This window comes from Aethalodelphis obliquidens, unplaced genomic scaffold, assembly GCF_003676395.1.
Source record: "Aethalodelphis obliquidens isolate GAN/ISIS:26980383/991018 unplaced genomic scaffold, ASM367639v1 scaffold8, whole genome shotgun sequence".
Taxonomy (NCBI): Eukaryota; Metazoa; Chordata; class Mammalia; order Artiodactyla; family Delphinidae; genus Aethalodelphis; species Aethalodelphis obliquidens.
This window is the reverse complement of record NW_020837952.1, coordinates 2,247,336-2,269,725: the sequence shown is the minus strand read 5'-3', so window position 1 is coordinate 2,269,725 and position 22,390 is coordinate 2,247,336. Positions and strand designations below refer to the sequence as shown.

The 22,390-nt window shown below is 47.2% G+C and overlaps 1 protein-coding gene across 11 annotated transcripts in view; it reads left to right on the top strand.

Annotated features, from left to right (window-relative positions):
* The first annotated feature begins 9,933 nt into the window (after window positions 1–9,933).
* RACGAP1 (Rac GTPase activating protein 1) overlaps window positions 9,934–22,390 on the top strand; it is a 33,442-nt gene continuing 20,985 nt past the window's right edge. For 2 of the 11 annotated variants that reach the window (XM_027106220.1, XM_027106226.1), the window contains exons 1-2: window positions 14,115–14,217; window positions 14,802–14,917. Coding sequence is in view for 1 of the 11 variants with exons in the window: in XM_027106219.1 (XP_026962020.1) it covers window positions 14,822–14,830 (9 nt within the window). In the remaining 10 variants the exon portion in view is untranslated. Of the gene's footprint in view, window positions 9,952–10,380; window positions 10,399–14,087; window positions 14,218–14,293; window positions 14,635–14,801; window positions 14,918–22,390 lie in introns of those variants that run through there. The other 9 variants (XM_027106224.1, XM_027106223.1, XM_027106221.1 and 6 more) reach the window with 9 other exon arrangements.

Genomic DNA, 22,390 nt, shown 5'->3' with positions numbered 1-22,390 from the left:
TAAGAAGAGGCATTAAGGGCTTGAATTAGGGCAGTGGCAAAGAGAATAAAAAAGAAAGGACAGTTTTCAGACACTCTGTGAAGGCAAAACTGACTTCTATTAAATGGGAGAGAATGGCTTACCTCGGAGAATCAAATGAAAATACATGTGAAAGCCCTTTTGAACAGTATAAGCACCATTAAATCCTAGTTGTTTTTGCTTTTGTTATTGTGGTACCTTTATGAGATGGCTAAGGATGAAGCCTTAGGGAATTCACACAAGTTTAAGGGGTGAACGGAGGAGCGGAGGCAGGAAAGGAGGCTGAAAGACAAAGGGAACTGAGAAAGATTGGTCAAAGGGAAGAACCGGGAAAGAGAGAGGTCACATAGACCAAGGGGGTGGGAGGTGTCTTACGGAGGTCCAGGAGAGAAGAAGCAAAGGACTGAATAAGGGTGGGGAGAGTACAGGTGTGTCTGGAGCGGGAGAGGAAACAAAAGAGGTGAGTTATAGAAAGGGTTGGCAGATGGCTACTCCCTGGTTGCACTGAAGAGGGACCAGAGGGGAAGCTGGCGATGCAGAGGGTGTGCACTTGGGGGTGGGGAGTCTGGGAAGAGGCAGAAAAGGAAGGTTGGGGTTGCCTTGGGTTCCTACAATGCACAGGATGAAGGTTCTCCACTGTGACCAGGTTTGATGAGCCTCTGCAAACTGAAACTACTTTTCAGCCATGTGGCCCTAGGCTTTCCAGCATAGCTGTCACCATGCATTCACCCTCCGCCCTTCTCATGGGAAGCATCAAAGTTTAGAACCGACAGGGTCTTTAAAGGTCACCTAATCCACCCCTCACCTTCAACTACCACCAGGAAACAGATGAGGACACTGAGACCAGAAAGCCCAAGTGGCATAAATGATTAGTGAGTGACAAAGCTGGGATTAGAGTCCCGGTCTCCTGACTCCCAAGCTAATCTATTTTATCCCTGTCACTCAACCTGGTGATCCTACTGGAGGAGGACTTGGTCCCATGACACCCAGTATCACATGGCTGCCTAAAGAGACTTTTCCAGAGAAGTAAGCTTTATTTTGCCTTGCCAGGCCTGAAAACCCTGGCATTGGCATTGGATTAGGGGGCTTGGTGGTGGTCGTTGAAGGTGCGAAGCATCAGAAAAGGTGAGCTCTGGGAATTCCCTGGTGGTCCAATGGTTAGGACTCTGTGCTCACACTGCCAGGGCCCCAGGTTTGATCCCTGGTCGGGGAACTAAGATCCCTCAAGCCTCACCACGTGGCGAGGTCAAGAAAAAAAAAAAAAAAGGTGAGCTCCTTCTGTGCTTATTAAAGAACAGGAGTGATGTTGGGGGGATTTTAAGAAACAGCAGGTAGTCAGAAGTAGGGAGAGATTAGAGGCAGGAGATAGAGGCAGGGGGATGGGCTGCCCTGGGCTCAGGGAAGCTGTGGCCTAAAGCCTATGTGAAGGATTGAGAGAGAGAAGATAAAGTGGTGGTGGTGGTGGGTTGTGACCTATGGGGATGTGAAGCTGGAGACCAAGGATGTGAGGACTCAGTACAGGATGGGGTGGATGCTTTATCCAACTTGAAAGAACCACAGCCCAGTTCCCAAACTGGCAGCACCTCTCTGTCTCCCTTGGGCCTCTGACCACTCTCTTTTCCCTCCTCCCTTCGATTGCTAGTGGTTATTGCTCTCCATTTGACAATTACTTAGCTCATTAATTGCCTAAAGAAGGACATCAGCCTAGGGTGGGGTGATTGGCAAAGAAAGTAATGGCGAAGGAGGACTCTAGGGGAATGGACATGGACCTGGACCTGGAATGGACTGCAGTGTGGTGGAGAAGAGGGGTCTTGTATAACTGGCTCTAGTCAGCTGGACCCCTCTGCTCAGATCTAGTTTGGAGGAACTACTTTCCAACTCTGATATCGACTGGACACCAATACTTTCACTCTCAGATACCTTGCCATCCTGATCCAATCGCGTTCTCCATCATCAGTACCACCACTCTCCAACTCTCCTCCTCCACTATCATCATCACCTCTGTAGCCATCATGGTAGGCAGCCTCTAAGGTGACTCCCAGTGACCCCTGCCTCCTAGTGTTCATGCCCTTGTGTAATCCTAACCCCTCAAGTGTGGGCTGTATTCAATGACTCACTTCTAGGGAATAGGACTCAGCAGGGGTGATGGAAGGTTATTTCAAGATGAGGCTACAAAAAGATGTGGCTTCCCTCTTGCATTGAGGAAAGCCAGCTGCCCTGTGGAGAGGCCCACATGGCAAGGAACTGAGGGAGGCCTCAGGCCAACACCCGGCAAGATCCAAGAGCCCAAGAGGAACTGAATCCTGCCAAAAATCATGAGTGAACTTGGAAGCAGATTCTCCGCCGGTGGAGATTATAGATGAGATTGCAACCCATGCTAACAACTTGGTTGCAGTCTTGTGAGAGACTTGGAGCCAGAGGTACCCGGCTAAGCCATGCCCGGATTCCTGATCCACAGAAACTATGAGATAATAAATGTGTTGTTTGAACTGTTAAGTTTTGCGAGTAATTTGCTATGCAGCGATAGATAATTAGTACAGCCACTGTCACCATCACTACCACCATCTTCAAATCATCAATATCACCACCGTCACTTACCAACACCACCATGCTCTCAAACTCACCACCATGACTGCCGTCACAGTCATCACCACTGTCACAATTATCCCCACGTCTACTTTATTATTATTTTTTAAAATTAATTAATTAATTTTGGGCTGCATTGGGTCTTCGTTTCTGCACGCGGACCTTCTCTAGTTGCGGTGAACGGGGGCTACTCTTCATTGTGGTGTGGGCTTCTCGTTGCGGTGGCTTCTCTTGTTGTGGAGAACAGGCTCTAGGTGCGTGGGCTTCAGTAGTTGTGGCTCGAGGGCTCTGGAGTGCAGGCTCAGTAGTTGTGGTGCACGGGCTTAGTTGCCCTGCAGCATGCGGGATCTTCGCGGATCAGGGCTTGAACTTGTGTCCCCTGCATTGGCAGACGCATTCTTAACCACTGCGCCACCAGGGAAGTCCCCCCACCTCTACTTTAAACTCAAATGTGAATTCTGTCATGAGCACCATCACCACAATCATCACCTTCAGCTACAAAAGTCTTTTTAACACCCAATATGTACCAGAGTCTAGGCAAGCCCCAAGATTAAAAAGAGGTAGGACACGTAGTCTGTGCCCTCGGAGAATCCGCTGGGGACTCCCTTGGGGAATCAGGACACATTCATAAAAAGTGACTAGTAAGTTGAGGAAGTCTATGCTTATTGCCACTTTTGGTGGTAGGCAAGGCTTCAAGGAGGAGGAGGCCCCTAATCTAGGCTTCAAAGGATTGGTGAGATCTGGATGGGTAGAGGGGGAGGGGGAGAGAGCAATCAGCGTGATGTGTCAGGTGGAAAATGAAGTGAGGAGATCTGGCCAGAGGGGAGGACCACACAGAGGAGGTGGGGTGGGAAATGAGGTTGGAACCAGAAAAGAAGCACATGGAGGTCTGAGGCATTTGAGCTCTACACTTTCCAAGGCAGTCTCTGTGCTAAGTTGGTTAAGTGCCATTCCCTTAAAGATCTGCCCGGTTTCCCAGCTCGGCCATGGGAGCCAGGACTGAGGCTGAAGTCTCGAGCCTTCTGCTCCAGCGGGAGGCAGTGTGGAGTGATGGGACCCAGCAGACCCGAGTCAGAGCTCCTTCCAGCAGATAACAATGGGCAAGTTATTCAACCTCCGTGTCAATTACACCTGCCTCTCAGGCTACTGTGTAGACCACATATCAAATGAAAAACACTGCATGTGTTTCCAGGCAGCCTAGAAATAAATGTTCAGTCTATCCCCTAGCCTCCCTGCCTCGCACATTGTCCATCACCTGGGGGTTGGGCCGCAGTTGTCTCACTCCCATCTAGGCAGACGTGCCACACTGCCCAACTCCAGGGGGCGCCATTCACATGTGGACACAAGGCTAGGAGGAGCTAGGAAAGAGATACTATTGACCAGCTGCTTCTAAAATCTTCCCCTCCAGAATGTCTTTCAGGACTGGTCCAGGACAGTTGACCCCTCAGCTCAGACCTGTTTGACCAAGAAATCGCCTGATGTGCCTTCCCAGAGAAGTTACACCCTCCACTCACTGGGGAGGGCAGGGCCCAGAGCCAGGATCCTAGGGCCGGAAGGAACCATCTGGAGCATCTGGTCGAAGCTCAGTCCCATTCTTCAGCCAGGGAACATACCACGAGTTCCACGTAAACAAGACATGGCAACCCTCACAATTGTTCACAGCTTTCATATCACTGCTGCCCTAGGAAATAGTTAGGTCTTGTTATTTGCTTCACCCCCACTTTATAGATGAATGGGAGCTCAGAGACGTTAAGTGATGTTGCCCAAGACCACTGAAGCCATGGATGGCTGAGTGACCTCAGGATGTCAAATGCCATGTTGTCCCCCAGCCCACTCTGTTCCCAGACTCAGAGATGCTCAGTGACTTGCAGGAAGTCTCTCGGCCTGGATGCAGTAGGGGGGTTAGAGCCCAGGCCTCCTTTCCAGCCCCTAGAGCAGTGTTCTTTCTGCTCCATCACCCTGCGCCAGTAGTAGAACTGCTGCGGGGAAACAAGTTTGGCAGTGGAAAGGGAGAAATGATGGGAGGGGAGAGGAGGGAACTGGAACCCAGCAGGTGACTGTGGAGGATGGGGTCGATATAGAGACAGGAGGGCTGGGGCACCAGGGTCCCCATGTGGCTGGGGCTGGGACCAGCCCTCCCCATTCCATCAGGCCTGGGGCTGCAGGCTGCCAGGGCTGCTCTATCGAGACCCCGGAGAGCCTGAAATCAAATATTCCTCCTCCCCTGTTCAGGCAGCCTTATTGCCATTGACAGTAAATGTATTGCTCTAATCTTTTCTCATTTTGCCAGGATGGGCTCCATTCTGACCTCCCTCCCAGCCTTGAAGGCTTCATGAGGCAGGAGGGAGGCACCGAGGTGGGAAGTGTAGGGGCTGGGTTGTAATGGGGCAGCTGCAGTGATCGCAGATTTGATATGCCTTATCTCCTCCGGAAGGCTGAAAGAGACTAGAAAATTTGGAGATCTCTGCGGGGGGACCCATCACTGAGGGTTCCCCTGGGAAAGCAGATGGGAAAGGCTTGGTGGGCAATGAAGAAACAGGGCCTAGAGCCCCAGGGAAACAGACTTCTGCAGAGCAGACAGGCCTGGGTGTGTGTGTGTGTGTGTGTGTGTGTGTGTGTGTGTGTGTGTGTGTGTAAGCTTGGGAGATGGTCCTGTTGAGATGGGGCAAGGCAGGGCGTGCCCACCCTCTCCAGAGTGGCCAGTCCACCCTGTCCATCCTGCTGTCCACTCTGCTGCCCAAGAAGCCTCTCCCCCTGGTCTTCCCTGCTTAGATGGGCACTCAAGCTTGGCAACCTCAAAAAGGCATCCTGGGAGGGCCAGAGGTGTGGGAGGGCAGGAGAAGTAGTGCTTGAGAGACACTCAGCTTGGGGGTCAGGGCTGGTGTCCAGAGCCCAGGCAGAGTGGGAAAGGGGTCAGGTAGGCTGAGTGACTGTGGGAAGGAATCTGGTGCTCAGAGCCCACTGGCGGCCCCGAGAAGGGAACAGCAGGTAAGTGGAGCTCGGCCAGGGAGGAGAAGTGGGGCAGTGAGGCAGTGCTCTGGCTCTGGGTCCTTCATTTGTTCTGCTAAAATCAAGCCTGAGCTTGTGTGTGTGTGTGTGTCTGTCTGTCTGTCTGTCCCAGGGCAGGGTAGAGTTTGTCAAGGTGAGCACCTGTCTGTCTGTGTGCACCTCCAGGTTGAGCTGGAAACTTTTCTGGATCCTGACAGTTTATGAGTGTGACAGGACCTCAGCCTCTGGGGTATATTGTGTGGGAACCTACTTCTCTCTTCAAGGTTCTCTGCCCCTTGCCAGGGAGAAATTCCTGGTTGGAGAGCCTGAGCTGGGTCAGAACTCTGCCCAGGGTTCAGCAGATTTGGGGTGGGGTGGGCAGGAGGATGACAGCGGAGGAGGGTGCCGGCCTCTCCTGTCCTCCCCTCTGGCTGTGAGCTGCTGCTTCCTATTGCCAGGCGAGGCAGGCCCACATATCAGCAAAGGTCTTCTCATAATGATTCCTTTCTTAGAATCTCTGCCTGAAGCTACCATCTGTGGGATTATGACTGAACGCCTCTGCTGACCTTTCTGCTCCTCCCTGATTGCCCCCAACTCCACCTTCAGAAAGCATTCCCTGCCTCCACAGATCTCCCCCTGTTCCCCACACTCCTGATGTTCGTGCCAAGACCACTCACTCGGGATGGCCATCCGTGCCGTGTTTGGTACCTTTTCTTTCCTCAGTCCCTTCCCTTGCCTGAAGATAGCTGAGGTGAAATGTGAGAATTTTTCTATGTGCCAGGCCAGGAACTGGAGCTCAAGGTGCAACTAGACGGAACTTAGGTGTCTGCACTGTGCTGAGTCGCCTCTGGGTCCCTTACCTCCCCCAGCTCTGGAGGTACAACTCCCTTACAGAGCCTAATGTGTAACAGGTCTCAGTTGTGGTCTCTAGACCCAAGGCCACACCCTCTCCCAGTATGGAACCACCCTCTCACGCGCAGCCCTCAGTTTCCATGTAGTACCGGGATGCAGCGCCCCCTGGTGGTGGAAAGCCCCTTCTCTTTTTGTAGCTTTGTAGCGTGGCAGCTCCAAGGGCCTCCAAAGGATTACCAAACTTTTTCATTCCAAAACATTTCCAAGGCCCTGACATGTTAGTAGTTGCATTTTTCTTTTTTGGCCGTTCCACGCAGCTTGCAAGATCTTAGTTCCCTGACCAGGGATTGAACCCAGGCCCCCGGCAGTGAAAGTGCTGAGTCCTAACCACGGGTCTGATAGGGAATTCCAGTTGTTGTATTTTTGATATCTGTTGATTGAGAAAACACATAATGACTGAGCTCTGGATCTCATCATTAAAGCTCATTTGTATTTTATTCATCCCCCAGCAATCACACAGTTACACAGTCAGTTAATTACACACAGATGGGTTACTCACAGTCTTTATGGAGCCAGGAGCTAAGTCTCCTGTGATCACTCCAAGGCCTCTAAATTTGGGAACCATGGATTTAAACCACTCCTCCCGTCACAGATGAGAAGACAGGCCTGGAGAGGGGAAGAGATCTGTTTAAATTCACACAACTCATGAGGGGATGGCACCAGAATTTGAATTCAGGGTAGATATTTGCCACAGAGACTGCCAGTATCAGTTCTATAGGGGCCGAAATAGGGAGGAGGCTGCAGGCAGAGGGCTGGGTGGTGGGCGGGAGAGCAGGACCATCCCCGAGAGGTGCAGAGAGAACTCCGCCCCCACTTCCTTTCGTTCAGCTCTGGTAAAACACACCTAGAGGAGATGTAAATGGGGCCCACGGGAAGGAGATGGCAAAGGAACAAACAGAGAGTAAGTGGAGAGGAGCAGCCCGCTCTGCTTCCAGCTCTTCCCCTATTTACCCAAACCGCACAGACTCCAGGCAAGTCATATAACTTCTCTGAGACTCAGCTTTCTCATCTGTAATATGGGAGGGAACTAGCAGTTGAACATTCCCCTCCCTGTGGGAATAATGCCTTTCTTGCTTCACAGGACTGTTGAGAATCTAATAAAATGTGTGTGAAAATTCTGGATAAATAGCAACAACTGAGGAAGGGAACTTTGCATCCATAATCTCCTTTTTAATCCTCAAATCGATCCTGTGAAGTAGGTTCTGTTATTCTCATTTAACACGGGAGACAGCAGAAGTTGAGTGGAGAGGGAGAGAGCCCAGATTTGATTCCAGGCCTGACTCCGATCATTGGTTCTTGACTTAACTTTTAGGGTTAAGAGTTAGTAGTAAGTGCTACTTGTTACAATTTACATAAATCTCTGGTCTTTTTTCAGAACCAGCTACTTTCCTCTTCGCAGCCTGTCTCCCTACAGTTCCAGCCACCTTGAACGCGAGTAGCCGAGCGTCCTCTGAGTAAAGTTCAGGCAGGCAGTAGCCCTTGCTGGGCCAGGGTTAGCTGAGGTGGACACAATGAGGAGGGGAATACAGGAGTGTCAGCGGGGGGAGAGTGCAGGGGGGCAATACAAGGCTGGTGGAACTCAAACCTGTTTGCACATCAGAATCACTTGGGAAGTTTTTAGAAAATTCCTGAGTCTCACTCTTCATGATTTTAGGCCTTGGATCCATATTTTGGATACTCATGACGAGCTGGGCATAGGAAAGGGGTGGTGAAGCTACTTTATTTTCTTGGAGGTAGCCATTCAACAGCTATTCTAGAGCAGTGCTTCTCAAAGTGTGGTACCCACATCACTAACAACAGCATCACCTGGAAATGTGTTAAAAATGCAAATTCTCAGGCCCCACCAAAGACCTAATGACCAGTGGTGCTCAGCAATCTGTTTTAACAAGAACCCTTGAGGGGATTCTGATGCACGCTTGAGAACCACTGGTCTACAGCAGGGACCTACTGAACGTCGGGTACGTTGTTAGAAGTGGGACGAGGTTAAGGTGGATGAGCTGTGGTCTCGACTTTCAAGGAGCCTGGAATCTAGTAGAGATGAGTTCAGGACCTCGATAACTACACCTCCTCCCCCAAGCAAGGCTCTGCTGAGCCTGGGCACCTGGGAGAGGCACAGGTGTGTTTCTGAAGGGGACTTGGTTCTACTAGAGTCTGATTTAATTGAACGTTTTATTCATTGTGAGAGGGTGATTCCTAGGCATGGGGCAGGGAAACCACGGATTCAGGAAGATTTTTTGTTTGTTTCTGTTTTTTCAATGAGACGGAGGAAAGAATCAGAAGAAAGAGAGGAAAGAAACAGAGAAGACAGGGAGACACAAAGTAATAATAACTAATACTTATGGGGCACTTACTATGTGCCAGGCACTGTGCTAAGAGTTTTGCAAACACTGTCTCATTTAATCCTCCCAACAGCCCTTTAGACTATAATTATCATCCCCATTTAATAGATAGGGAAATGGAGGCACAGATAAATCAAGTTGCCCATCACACAGGTCATAAGTGATAGAGATAGACCTTGAACCAGGGCCAGTATAACTCCAGAGCCCATGCATTTTACCACTATGCTTTGCTCCTTCTCTTAGAGAATAGGAAGTACTCACCTGCCATTTGCTCAAAAACCTTCAATGGCTCACTAGTGCCTAGAGAATTCATCTTAATTTATTCATCTTGGTATTCAAGGTCTCTCATACTGTGATTTCAAAATTCCCTCCAGTCTTTACCATCCCCCTTCAAGATCCTTGCACTTCGGCCATGCTGGATTTACTTCTCCATTTTCTTTTTTCTTTTGTTTTAATGAAATTGCTGGGTCTCATGTCAGTTTTCCTGTTTTATTTATTTTAAATTTTTATTTATTTATTTTTGGCTGTCTTGGGTCTTCACTACTGCCCACGGGTCCTCTCCAGCTGCAGCGAGGGGGGCCACTCTTTGCTGCTGCCAGCCTCTCTTCTGGAACACGGGCTCCAGGCGCGCGGGCTTCGGTAGCTGTGGCACGCAGACTCAGTAGTGTGGCTCACTGGGCTCCAGAGCACAGGGCCATGACCAGTAGTCGTGGCCCACCGGCTTAGTTGCCCCGGGGCACGTGGGACCCTCCTGGACCAGGGCTCGAACCTGTGTCCCCTGCATTGGCAGGCGGACTCCCAAACCACGGCGCCACCAGGGCCGTCCCCTCCATTTTTCTCTTAACCCTTCTGACTACTTCACTTCCCACTCCCCTCCCCGTTGGGATCCTATCTATTCCTCAAAGCTCGGTTTGACGCCTCTTCCTCTCTGATTCCCAGCCAGAAATGGGCTTGCTTCCCCCGAATCCCCAGAACACAGTCCCCACCTCCGCACTCTGCGCCGCTTGTACCCCACCCCACGCCGGTGCTGAGCGCACTGCCTGGAACGCGGAAGTGCTCCAGACGTCCTGGTGTAACTGACGGAGGGAACAGTAATTCTCGACTGGAGGTAGGGTGTAAGACCTCTAGAGATGGAGAGCAAATGGGAAGGAACTGGGAGATAAAAACCGAGAGGGGGAGAGAGGATGAAGACAAACACTGGGCGGCGACTAGACGGCCCGCCGCCACGGGCCCAGTCTCGCCCCGCCCCGCCAGGCCCCCCACTGCCCAGCGACCGACGGTGCCCGTTCCCCGGTAGCGATTTCTGGGCAGGCGGCCCGCCGGGCGAGAGGTGGGGCGCGGGTGGCGGCGGGGCGGCGCGCTCGGCCGGTCATCCGCGTCCTTACATTAGCATAAATCCCATTAGCTGCTCCCGCGCGCCGGAGTGGGGTGAGGGTTCTGCCTCGTGCGGCGGCGAGGGCGGGCGCAGCGGTGCTAACGCATCCTCCGACGGCGCGTTCCGGCTGACAGAGGCCCGTTTACAATCGTTATCTCGCTGGCATCCCTGAACCATCCGGTGCGTGGGGCTCTCCCAATGCGAGGGATTAAAAAACCAGCCAACATCTCGTGTCTAATAGGTGGCCGAGCTGGAATCGAATCCATGCTTTCTGGCATCAGTTCTCATGCTTTTTCCGTTACAGGTGCAGCCCCAGGATGCCTCTCTACCCAGACTATAGTTTGGGAGGAAAGAGGTTTAAGACCCCCCCGCCCCCGCCCCCCCCCACCTTTCCTGTGCTTCTAACCTGGCTGGTGCAGCAGGGAAGGGGATTGAGTGGAATGGGAGGGGTGTGGTGGTGCTTTGGATGGAGGGAGGAATTGGGGGGGGCAGTGTCACCAACCCTCATCCATCATTTGGGACAGAATTTGGGTGATGGAGTGGAATGCTTCCACCGTCCTATTGAACTCACCTCCGCTCACCCAAAGGACTATTTATTGGAGCTGCAAAGCAAGAGATTATAGCAGTAAATGAGAGGAGTACCATCTCTGTTCTCTGGAAGTTTACAGTCTAGTAGGGAAAATCAGGAATATTTACGGAGCACTTACTCTGTGCCAGGAACTGTGCGAACTTTTTTTTTTTAAACCTGTTTTTGGCTGCATTTGGGTCTTTGTTGCTGCCTGCCGGCTTTCTCTAGTTGCTGGGAGTGTGGGCTACTCTTCCTTGTGGTGCTTGGACTTCTCGTTGTGGTCAGGCTTCTCTTGTGGCGGAGCACAGGCTCTAGGCGCATGGGCTTCAACAGTTGTGGTGCGTAGGCTTAGTAGTTGTGGCTCCCGGGCTCTAGAGCGCAGGCTCAGTGGTTGTGGTGCACGGGCTTAGTTGCTCCGCGGCATGTGGGATCTTCCCGGACCAGAGCTCGAACCTGTATCCCCTGCATTGGCAGGCGGATTCTTAACCACTGCACCACCAGGGAAGTCCTGTGTGCCAACTGCTTTACATGGATATCTCACTTATTCCTCTCAACAACTCTATGAAATAGGTATTATTATGATTTACATTTATAGACGAGTGAGCAAAGGCACAGATGACTTCTGAAAGGCCATATAGCTGGTGACTAGAAGAACCAGGAAGATGAAACAGATGAGCTGACATGTGTGACGGGAGGAAGAGGATGATGGGGAAACTTGTAGCAAAAGCATGGCTCTAGGCCTCAGAGACCTCCCTGAGCAAGGCAGAAAACTTCTCAGCTGCCCAAAAGGCTGAGTAGAATTTAGCCAGGTAAAGAGGCTGTAAAGGTGGGGAAGAGGAACTGCAAACGCCAGAGGGTCAGGAAATGCAGCTCTAGGGGCAAGCCAGGGCCAGGTTAGGAGAGCCTTATTAAGGATTTTGGTCTTTACTGAGGAGGAAGTTGAAGTCATTAATGGTGTTGAACAAAAGAGAGGCATGATTAGAATTGCATTTTTAAAAGATCATTCGGGGGACTTCTCTGGTGACACAGTGGGTAAGACTCCTCACTCCAAATGCAGGGGGCTCGGGTTCAATCCCTGGTCAGGAAACTAGATCCCACATGCATGCCACAACTAAGACCCATGCAACCAAACAAATAAATAAAATAAATATTAAAAAATTAAAATAAAAAAAAGATCATTCAGGGTGTAAAGAATGCAAGTGAGGGGTAAACAGATTCACTGATGGCTTGGACCACTGAATTGGATTAGGGTGGTGAGGGTAGGAAGAAGTAAAGTGGGTACATACAAGATACTTAAGAGCTGCGCTAAGTAATTGGATAAGGGGTGAAAGGGAGAGGGAGAAAGCTGAGTCATTTTATACCCCCTTCTCTCCCTCAACCCCTAGATCCAATCATTTAATAAATTCATTTGATTTCATGAATGTCTTTCCCACCCGTTCCCTCCTTTCCACCCCCGCTGCCACTGGCCTAATTCAGCTCAGGTCCTCTCCCTAACAATGAAGCAAGAGTCTTTCTACCTTCAGATTTTCCCCTCTCCAGACAATCCTCCATGCCATTTGTGGGTATGACCTATGTAAAATGCAAACATAGTCGGAGTCAACCCAGGCCCCATTGTCTTGTCATTTTGTCAATTACAGGATAAAGTCCCATCCTTTCCTAGTCTGGTCGTTCTTTACTAGCTTCTTCCCCTCCTCAGGCCCAAGCTGCACAAGAGGTGTCACACCCACTGAACCCCCAAAGTTACCTGTATGTTAAGGTAAATATTCCTTCACAGCACTAAACCTTCACAAATCCTTTGCTTGTGTATTTATTATATATACATGTGACTCATTTCTGAGAGGTCACATTGGCAGGAATTGCCTCTCCTTTCTATCAGGTAAATTCCTATTCATACTTCAAGTCCAAGCTCAGATAACAAGTCTCTGTAGGCTTTTCTAACACTCCCCGCCCCCCTGATAGGATTAATTGCTTCCTCATCTGTGCTTCTAAAGCACTTTACACATATTCTGTTCTTGTATATGTTTAACTGTATTATAGGTGTAGGAGGCACAGGCTAATGCAATCAACTAAATGAGATCTCCTGACGTTGAAGTGTTGTGGGAAGGAATAAATGGGATAATATGTGTACAGTTAATATTTCTTCATCTCTTTCCTAATAGTAAAAAATCTTTATTACAGTTTACAAAGTGTAAACTTTGATAGTGTTCCACATACTCTCCTGTTTGATCTAGGAATAAGCCTGTGAGATAGGATTGATACTGTTATTTCTGTTTTATAGCTGGAGGAATTGAAGTACAGAAGGGTTAAAAAGTGATGATGCGGCTGGTTCAGCAGTATGCGGAGGCACAAAAGTGCTCCACAGTATTTGTTTAAATGGAGTCAAGTTTTCTGGTTATAAAGCCTGTGATCTTCCCTTTAAACCACACTGCTTCTTGCATGCATTAGCCAGTATTTTTTTCAAGTTGCAGGTAGCTAATCATTAATAAATTCAATGAGGTAGGGACAACCAACATGGCAGGGGTGGTGGTAAGAGAATAGGGAAAAAATAGTTCAGAATACATTCATGGAGTAAGGATAAGCAGAGTTCTGTACTACGTGGTTGTAATGTAAAATCTGTTTCTCACTGTGGATTTGGATTAAAAGAAAGTATGAAAGCCCCGTGTTAGCACTATGCCAAGTTCTAAATGAACGTTTATTAAATGAAATCATGGCACTTTCATTTTATATTTATTTTTGTTTTCCCGATGTGTAGCTACTGGAAAGCAGATATCATGTCATCTTTATTTTTCCAGTTCCTAGGAGAGTCCTTGTTACAAATTTGGTGCAATTAATAAATGTGTGTCAAATGAAAACCTGGAATGCAGGAATGAATGAAGGCAGTGTACAGCTCAGCATATATGGTTGTAAATGACTGCTGTTCTATCTCCTTCCGGAATTCTTCCTATTCAATCGAGAGATGAGACACTGTTCAGTTAACAGTTTCCAAAAGTCCTATTTCTCAGTCTGGAGAAAACAGTAAGGCCAAGAATAATTTGCACTCAAGAAGTATCACTTGCCCTTAGTCAACATGGTATCGTGAATGGCTTCAGGAGAGGGCTCCGGGGGGGTGAGGGGAAGGGGGAAACAACAACAACAACAACAAAAAACGGTTGACCTTAGTCAAGATGGCTGCCTTTGGCTTCGCTCTATCAGAACGCGCATGCCCAGCCTTGTCCCCGCCCCCTCCCCGTGGCCCCGACGCGTGCGTCGCAACGTAGGGGGACAGCGCGGGAGGAATAAATTTCTCTGTGATTGGTTGGTGCCGGATTTCAAACACGAGCTGGCGGCGAGGAGCTTCTCTGCTGTTGGGTGAGGCGCGGAGGGAAGTGGAAGGCCGCCCAGGTGGGACCCGGGGGACCCGGCCAAGTGGGTGCTGGGAGTTGCGAGAAAAGGTGGTTCTGGCGCTGGGTTTGTGGTGGGAGGCAGGCGTCCGCGGTTGTGAAGCCGTGGCCCGCTCGCGGGTTGTGGTGGAGGCCGGCACCTACAGCCCCTCCTTTGAAGGCTCTCCATGGGCCGGGGGCGCGGGCGGCCTGAGGGGGCGATGGCTGGGAAGTGGGTGGCTTCTTTCTTGGCGCCGTGTTTTGTGGAAAGCCGGGGGCCTCTCTTTGAGATGGTGGCTTGAACAAGGCAGGAGCCACCCCAAAGAAGTGGCTCTCACCTAAAGACAGAGTTAGGAAGTGGGTGGGCTAACACCACCGTTCTCCACAGAGGAGCAAGACTTTTTCGAAGGAAAAAGCAAGCCCTGGTGTTTGAGAGGCCGGCGCGGCTCCGAGTAGTGCCCCTCTCCCTAGTGGGCTGTGTGTGTCTAGGTAGGCAATGACATCTTGCCCTTCCCGTCCTAAATCCCAGCCTTGGTAACAACGAGGCCATTTCACATACATCCCTCTTCAGGATTTCATTCCTCGGCAGAGGGTGTGCATAGGAACGTGGGGTGGGTGGGAAGATAAGCTTTTTTTTCTTTTTCTTTCTTTTAAAGAAACGTCATCATACTCTTCAATGTGGAAGGTGAGCTTTTCGAGTTATTGAAAGTGTTCAGAGAAGACGCTTTTCCTATAGCTTAATCATTCAACAGGCACTTATTAAGTGCAAAATGTAAGTACAAGACAATCTTACTTGGCTTTAAAGGAGCTTGCAGTTTATTTGGGTTAATAGAACTTAGAAAGGTAACAGATTGTGTTACCTTTAGTAGGCCTTTACACTGTGGAGAGTACTGTACATCAGTACAGCCTTTTTAGAAAATATTTTGGCACTGTTTATCAAGAGTCATAAGAGGTTTTCATCCTCTGACTTGGTAATCCCAGCCTTGGAAATCCATTTTAAGGCACACGGCCACCTGAAGAAAAACACTGTCCTCGGTGATGTTCAATTTATGTATTCGGTGAATATTTAGTAATCATTTGCCAGGTGTCAGGCACTGTTCTAGGCACCAGGGGCTCAGTGATGAACAAACAAAAATCTCTGCCTTCTTGGAACTTAAACTATTGGGGAGACAGACAATAAACAAAATAAGTAAGTTAATATATAAGTACGTTAGATGGAGATGAGTGCTTTTGAGCAAAATAAAGCAGAGAAGTGTTGGGGGGAAAGATGCAATTTAAAATAGTGTGGTTAAGAATGACACAATGACTTTTTTAAAAATTGAAGTGTAGTTGATTTACAATGTTGTATTAGTTTCTGGTGTACAGCAAAGTGATTCAGTTTTATATATATATTGTTTTTCATATTCTTCTCCATTATAGTTTACTGAATCTAGTTCCCTGTGCTATACAGTAGAACCTTGTTGTTTTATCTGTTTTATATATAGTAGTTTGATTCTGCTAATCCCAAACTCATAATTTATCCCACCCCCTTTCCCCTTTGGTAACCATAAGTTTGTTTTCTGTGTCTAAGTCTGTTTCTGTTTCGTAAATAAGTTCATTTGTGCCATATTTTAGATTCCACATATAGATATCATATGGTATTTGTCTTTTCTCTTTCTGACTTACTTCACTTATTATAATCTCTAGGTCCATCCATGTTGCTGCAGATGGCATTGTTTCATTCTTTTTTATAGCTGAGTAGTATTCTATTTGTGTATATATACACCACATCTTTTTTTTTTTTTTTTTTTTTTTGTGGTACGCGGGCCTCTCACTGTTGTGGGCTCTCCCCTTGCGGAGCACAGGCTCCGGACGCGCAGGCTCAGTGGCCATGGCTCACAGGCCCAGCCGCTCTGCGGCATGTGGGATCTTCCCGGACTGGGGCACGAACCCATGTCCCCTGAATCGGCAGGCAGACTCTCAACTACTGTGCCACCAGGGAAGCCCCACATCTTCTTTATCCATTCATCTGTCAATGGAAATTTAGGTTGTTTCCATGTCTTGGCTATTGTAAATAGTGCTGCTGTGAACATTGGGGTGCATGTATCTTTTCAAATCATAGTTTTCTCCACATATATGCCCAGGAGTGGGATTGCAGGATCATTTGGTAGCTCTATTTTTAGTTTTTTAAGGAACCTCCGTACTGTTTTCCATAGTGGCTGCACCAATTTACATTCCTACCAACAGTGTAGGAGGGTTCCCTTTTCTCCACAGCCTCTCTAGCATTTATTTGCAGACTTTTTTTTTTTTTTGGTGGTACGTGGGCCCCCACTGTTGTGGCCTCTCCCATTGCAGAGCACAGGCTCCGGATGCGCAGGCTCAGCGGCCATGGCTCACGGGCCCAGCCGCTCCGCGGCATGTGGGATCTTCCCGAACCGGGGCACGAACCCGTGTCCCCTGCATCGGCAGGTGGACTCTCAACCACTGCGCCAGGAAGGCCCCTCGTTGTAGTTTTGATTTGCATTTCTCTAATAATTAGCGATGTTGAGCATCTTTCCATGTGCCTATCGGCCATCTGTAAGAGGCAATGACATTTGAATAAATACCTGAAGGAAGTGAGGGAGTGACCATGTGAGAGGTTCTAAGTAGATGTAACAGAAAAACGAAATTACCTAAATGTCCAAGGAAGAGAACAGTTAAATAAATGTTCATGAACTTTTTGTAACTTAATGGAAACATGATTTAAAAAAAGTAAAACACAAAATTATATATAAATCTATGATTGCAATTCGATGAAATATGGGTGCATAATGGGCAAAGATTAGATAGGGAGGTGCATATAGTTGTTTAGGGTGGTGAGGTTTTAGTTTCACCATTAAATAACTTTTTTTTTCTTTTTCTTTTTTTAAAATTTTTGGCCACACCTTGCAGCATGCGGGGATCATAGTTCCCCTGCCAGGGATCGAACTTCACCCTTTGCAGTAGAAGCCCGGAGTCTTAACCACTGGACCACCAGGGATGTCCTTTTTTTTTTGAACATAGAAAATTAACAGTATGAGGCAGTGTTTTATATCTACCAAATGAGTGTTATAGATAATAAAGAGGTTATTTTGGACTAAAATGGTTAGGGAATGCTTTAGTGAGTTGGTAAGACTTATACTAGACCCTGAGGAATGGAACAGTTTGGAATGGAAGGAATTCACAGAAGAAAAAATGAGAGGCGAACTTAGTATAACGAACTGGTAATCATTTTCTGAAAAATAGTAATTCAACTTGTCCCATTTCGTTTTTTTGTTTTGTTTCGTTTTGTTTTTTGGGCCATGCTGCAGGGGTTTGTGGGATCTTAGTTCCCCGACCAGGGATCGAACCAGGCCCTTGGCAGTGAAAGTGCAGAGCCCTAACCACTGGACTGCTGGGGAATTCCCTCCCATTCCGTACTTTAATCTTCATTCATGTTGGACTGAGAATGTTCTATTTACTCTTTCTGCAATTGACTTGCTCATGAGAACATTCGGTTTCAAGATATTCCTTCTGCCTGCCAGTTGAATAGAGGCTTTGATATGGTGAAGCAGAAGCTGGACATTTGGGAAAAAGAATTATTCCGAAATGCTTTCATTTGAAAGAATCTTGTAGTGTTGAGACAGTCTTAGGGAATGTTTTTTCTTGGCAGCAGAGAACAGAGAACCTGTATTGTTGATTTCTTGGGACTCTCCAGATTTAGTAATGTTTGTGAGAATGTTTTTCATTAAAACTCTTCCCTGAAAAACGCACTGCTTTGTGTGACAGAATTTAACACCCTCAATGCATCTAAAACCTGATGTATAGGTCTCTTAATAATGTTGTTTGTAAGGGGAGGAAGAAGAGGCTAGAGACTTTTCCCAGGATACTCTGCAGTAAGATCTGTAATAGTCTGTTATTCTGAAGGATGATCTCTGTTCTCTTGGCTGGTGATTGAAATTAAATTGGGGACTCAAAGCAATCACATCAAGCTGAGACTCTTTCCTGGTGATGCCAAATTGCTCCCTTAGGGATACTCACAGATTGGGAATCTGTAACGCAGTGACTTCTCCACCTCTGGGGCTTCTCATCAATAACAGCTGAGATTCTCTAGCACCTTTTTGTTTAAAGCACTCAACAAACTGATTTCCTTGCTACACACAAGGATCATTTCAGCTTTCCCGAAAGGCAGCCGCCTCTGTAGTGAAAAAGTGACATCTGTTTTACAGCTGCAAAGCAATGTACTGCAATATGACTTTGTTTTTGTTTCCTTTCACATTAGTGTATCTCCTAGCTATGAGCTAAATAATAAAGGGGGGGAAATAAAGAAGTATTCATGAGGGTAAAAAATGTGACCCAGCAGGAAAATTAAGGCCATTTTCAATTGACATTGAATAGGATGAGTAAATTTTAGCTTTTCAAGCTACAATTTGGCTGAGATATCAGAGTTAGTACTGATACAGAAAGATATTTTTGGCATCTATAAATAATTCCTGAGAGTCACTTCTGTAGCACGTTAATAAAAATGCATGGTCCCTTAGCATATAAAGAGAAGAGGATTATATTTTCTAGTGCTGTTTTTGGATTGCCCAAAGTAAATCTATGTTAGAGGAAAAATTAACTCTTCTCAGATGCTATGAGCCTCATGTAGAAGAGCTTGTTTAAGAGCCTAGACAAGGTCAAGTTTTGCTATCTCCTCCCTTCTTTTTGATCTGGGTTCCAGCTATGATTTGGTAATCACTGTTCTGGGATGTAAATAACAACAGTCAGACCAAAACAAAAGCAAAAAATGTATACCCACTATAATACCCTATATTCTTTTTTTTAATTAATTAATTTTGTCTGCGTTGGGTCCTCGTTGCTGTCCACAGGCTTTCTCTAGTTGTGGTGAGTGGGGGCTACTCTTAATTGTGGTGCTCAGGCTTCTCACTGCAGTGGCTTGTTGCAGGGCATGGGCTCTAGGCGCGCGGGCTCCAGTAGTTGTGGCACGTGGGCTCAGTCGTTGTGGCTTGCGGGTTCTAGAGCGCAGGCTTCAGTACTTGTGACGCATGGCTTAGTTGCTGCGCGGCATGTGGGATCTTCCTGGACCAGGGCTTGAACCCGTGTCCCCTGCATTGGCAGGTGGATTCTTAACCACTGCGCCACCAGGGAAGTCCAATACCCTATATTCTTATGATGAGGTTCAATTTATACGGTATAAAACTTTTACCTACATTAATTTGTAATATTCTGTGAGGTAAATAGGACAAGTATTATCGTTCCCATTTATAGATGTTTCTCAGAATTTAAGTGACTTACGCAAGGTTATACAACGGGTAAATAGAGGAACTAAAATTATATCCTAGGGCTTCTGCCCCCTCACCTTTCTTTTAACTGTTCTGTTTTCATCTATATTAAACGTGATGTTCAGGTACAATGGAAATTCTTTTGACAGAATCATGGGGGGGGCGTGTGTGTCTGTGTGTGTGTGTGTCTGTGTGTGTGTGTGTTCGTTCATGTGTTTGTTCTCTGACTTCGATTTATCAAGTATTTTTTAAAAGTACTGAGTCTTTGTGCAATACAGCGGTGCCAAATGTAAGGTTTCTCCTCTCAAATCTACAGTTTAGCTGGGACATAGGATAGAAACATGGTAAAGTTAAATTAGAGTATAAGGTGTCTGAGTGCCAATTGAGCAAAGTAGTTGGGGAAAGACTGGGGCCAGGGAGGCCAGTTGAAGTGAATGTTAATGACCTGCAAGTGATGATGGGCTGGGTATGACACACATGAGAGAAGAATCCAGAGTTTGGTGATTATACTTGTAGGAAGGGGAGTAACTTAAGGTGACTCTGAGGTTTGGAACTGAGTGACTGGGAGAATGATAAAAATAAGGAAATCAAAGTTGGGTGTCGGTAGGAGAGGGAGTATCGTAGGTCATTGGGTAAAGTAGTTGATGACGTGTGGGGGAAGGATAGAATGATGTCTCAAAATCGAGCTCAACATCCAGGGCATCCGAAACAAATTGAGAGTTACAATATTGACTTAGGAGAGAGCTGAGGGCTGGAGAGAGAAATGGATGAGTTGTCTGTAGAGATGTAATGACTAAGGTGGGATAGTTTGATATGTTTAGTCAAACAGCTCTCTCCTAGGTACTAGGCATCATGATAGGAGAACAATGTAGATTGAGGTAGTTCTATGAGATAATAGTTACTATGGTGAGATGTCCACAGGTAGGTACTCTGTGTCTATAGTCTTTTCAGGAATCAGGTTGTGTTTTCAAGAAAGTACCTCCCCACAGCACTCACTCTAGGGAGTGGTATGCACAAAGAAAATAGGAAAGAAGAATAGAGGAACTTGAGAAAATGAGGGATTTCTCTTAAAGGAGACAAGGAATCAGGTTGTTGTATTGTCATTTAAGACATAAAAACCCTCTGAATTTTTTTTTTGTGTGTGTGTGTGTTTAAGGGTAGTGCCATTTATATATGTGTGTGTATATATATATATATATATATATATATTTTTTTTTTTTTTTCTGTGTTGGGTCTCTGTTGCTGCGCGCGGGCCCTCCAGCTGCTGCGAGCGGGGGCCACTTCTGCTGCGGTGCGCGGGCTTCTCATTGTGGTGGCTTCTCCTGTTGCAGAGCATGGGCTCCAGGCATATGCGGGCCTCAGCAGCTGTGGCTTGCGGGCTCCAGAGCGCAGGCTCAGCAGTCGTGGCGCACAGGCTTAGCTGCTCTGTGGCACATGGGATCTTCCTGGACCAGGGCTCGAACCCGTGTCCCCTGCATTGGCAGACGGGTTCTCAACCACTGCGCCATCCAGGGAAGTCCCTTCTTTCTTTTTTTTTTAAATAACCAGTTTTCAGTACCCTAGTTGCACTGTCACATTTTCCTTTTCTGCATTCCTGGACAGATAAAAGTTTCCCTATGTACTGAGCTCACTGTCTTATAGTCTCAGAATATACAGATGAGTGCAGAGATGATAGAAACCAATAATACCCCATATTAAAACTGATCACTGGGGGGACTTGCCTGGTGGCTCAGTGGTTAAGAATCTGCCTGCTACTGCAGGGGGCATGGGTTTGAGCCCTGGTCTGGGAAGATCCCACGTGCCACAGGGCAACTAAGCCCGTGAGCCACAACTACTGAGCCTGCACTCTAGGGCATGAGAGCCACAACTACTGAGCCCATGCGCCACAACTACTGAAGCCCACGTGCCTAGAGCCCATGCTCCACAACAAGAGAAGCCACCACAATAAGAAGCCCGTGCACCACATGAAGAGTAGCCCCCACTGGCCACAACTAGAGAAAGCCCGCGCGCAGCAACAAAGACCCAACACAGCCAAAAAAATAAAAATAAAAAAATTGATCACTGGGAATTCCCTGGTGGTCCAGTGGTTAGAACACTGCGCTTCCACTGCAGGGTGCTCGGGTTCAATCCCTGGTTGGGGAACTAAGATGCTGCATGCTGCAAGGTGCGGCCCCCCCCAAAATATGCTGGATGCAATAAATGTTTAAAAAAAAAACAAAAACAAAACTGATCACTGTCTTTCATTTTTATTGGGAGCTAAAGGAAATCATCATTTGAATAGGCTACTGAATGCCCTGCCCCTGTTTTCTGTCCTGTAGCACTTAGAAGTATTTGCCTTTTTTGTCATATTGTTAAAACCCATGGGCATCTCCATGACTTCCACATCTCTTCCTACCAGTTTTAATGCTATTCTTTTAGTTTTGTTCTTAGTTTAGAGGAAGAGCTTTGTAATAAATTTGTTGGTCTGGTTGCTTAGCAGCTTGCCGTGATTATGTAGCTTGGAACAGATACATTGCCATTTGAAAATCTTGGTTTCCAGCCCTGATTCATGTATATATTGCATCCAAGCTTGGAATTGAAAGCTTTTTTGCTATTAGAGTAACCATCATACAAGTACAGATGAATAAGTCTGTAGCATTTAATAGAAAATATCTTTATGTTTATATATTCCTTTTTCCTTTGTGTTTTTTCTGCCCTTTCTTGCCCTCATAGCTTATGGTACAATCTTACAAACATTGTAAAATCACTAAACCTTCGTAAAAGAGTTCTTAAAATTTTATTTAGATGCATGAAAAAAGGGCCTGGACTAGAATGTTGAAGGGGTGATTAGGAGAAACATAAGAAGAATCCTTTAATGGTGTTTCTGAGAACATTCAATTTTCAAATGAAACTTGATTTTTTAATTTCATTTCCTTGATAATTTTCATAAAATCCCACTGATTTCCTTTTTTGAAGATCTTAGTTCCTTAAAGTGTTCCCAGTTA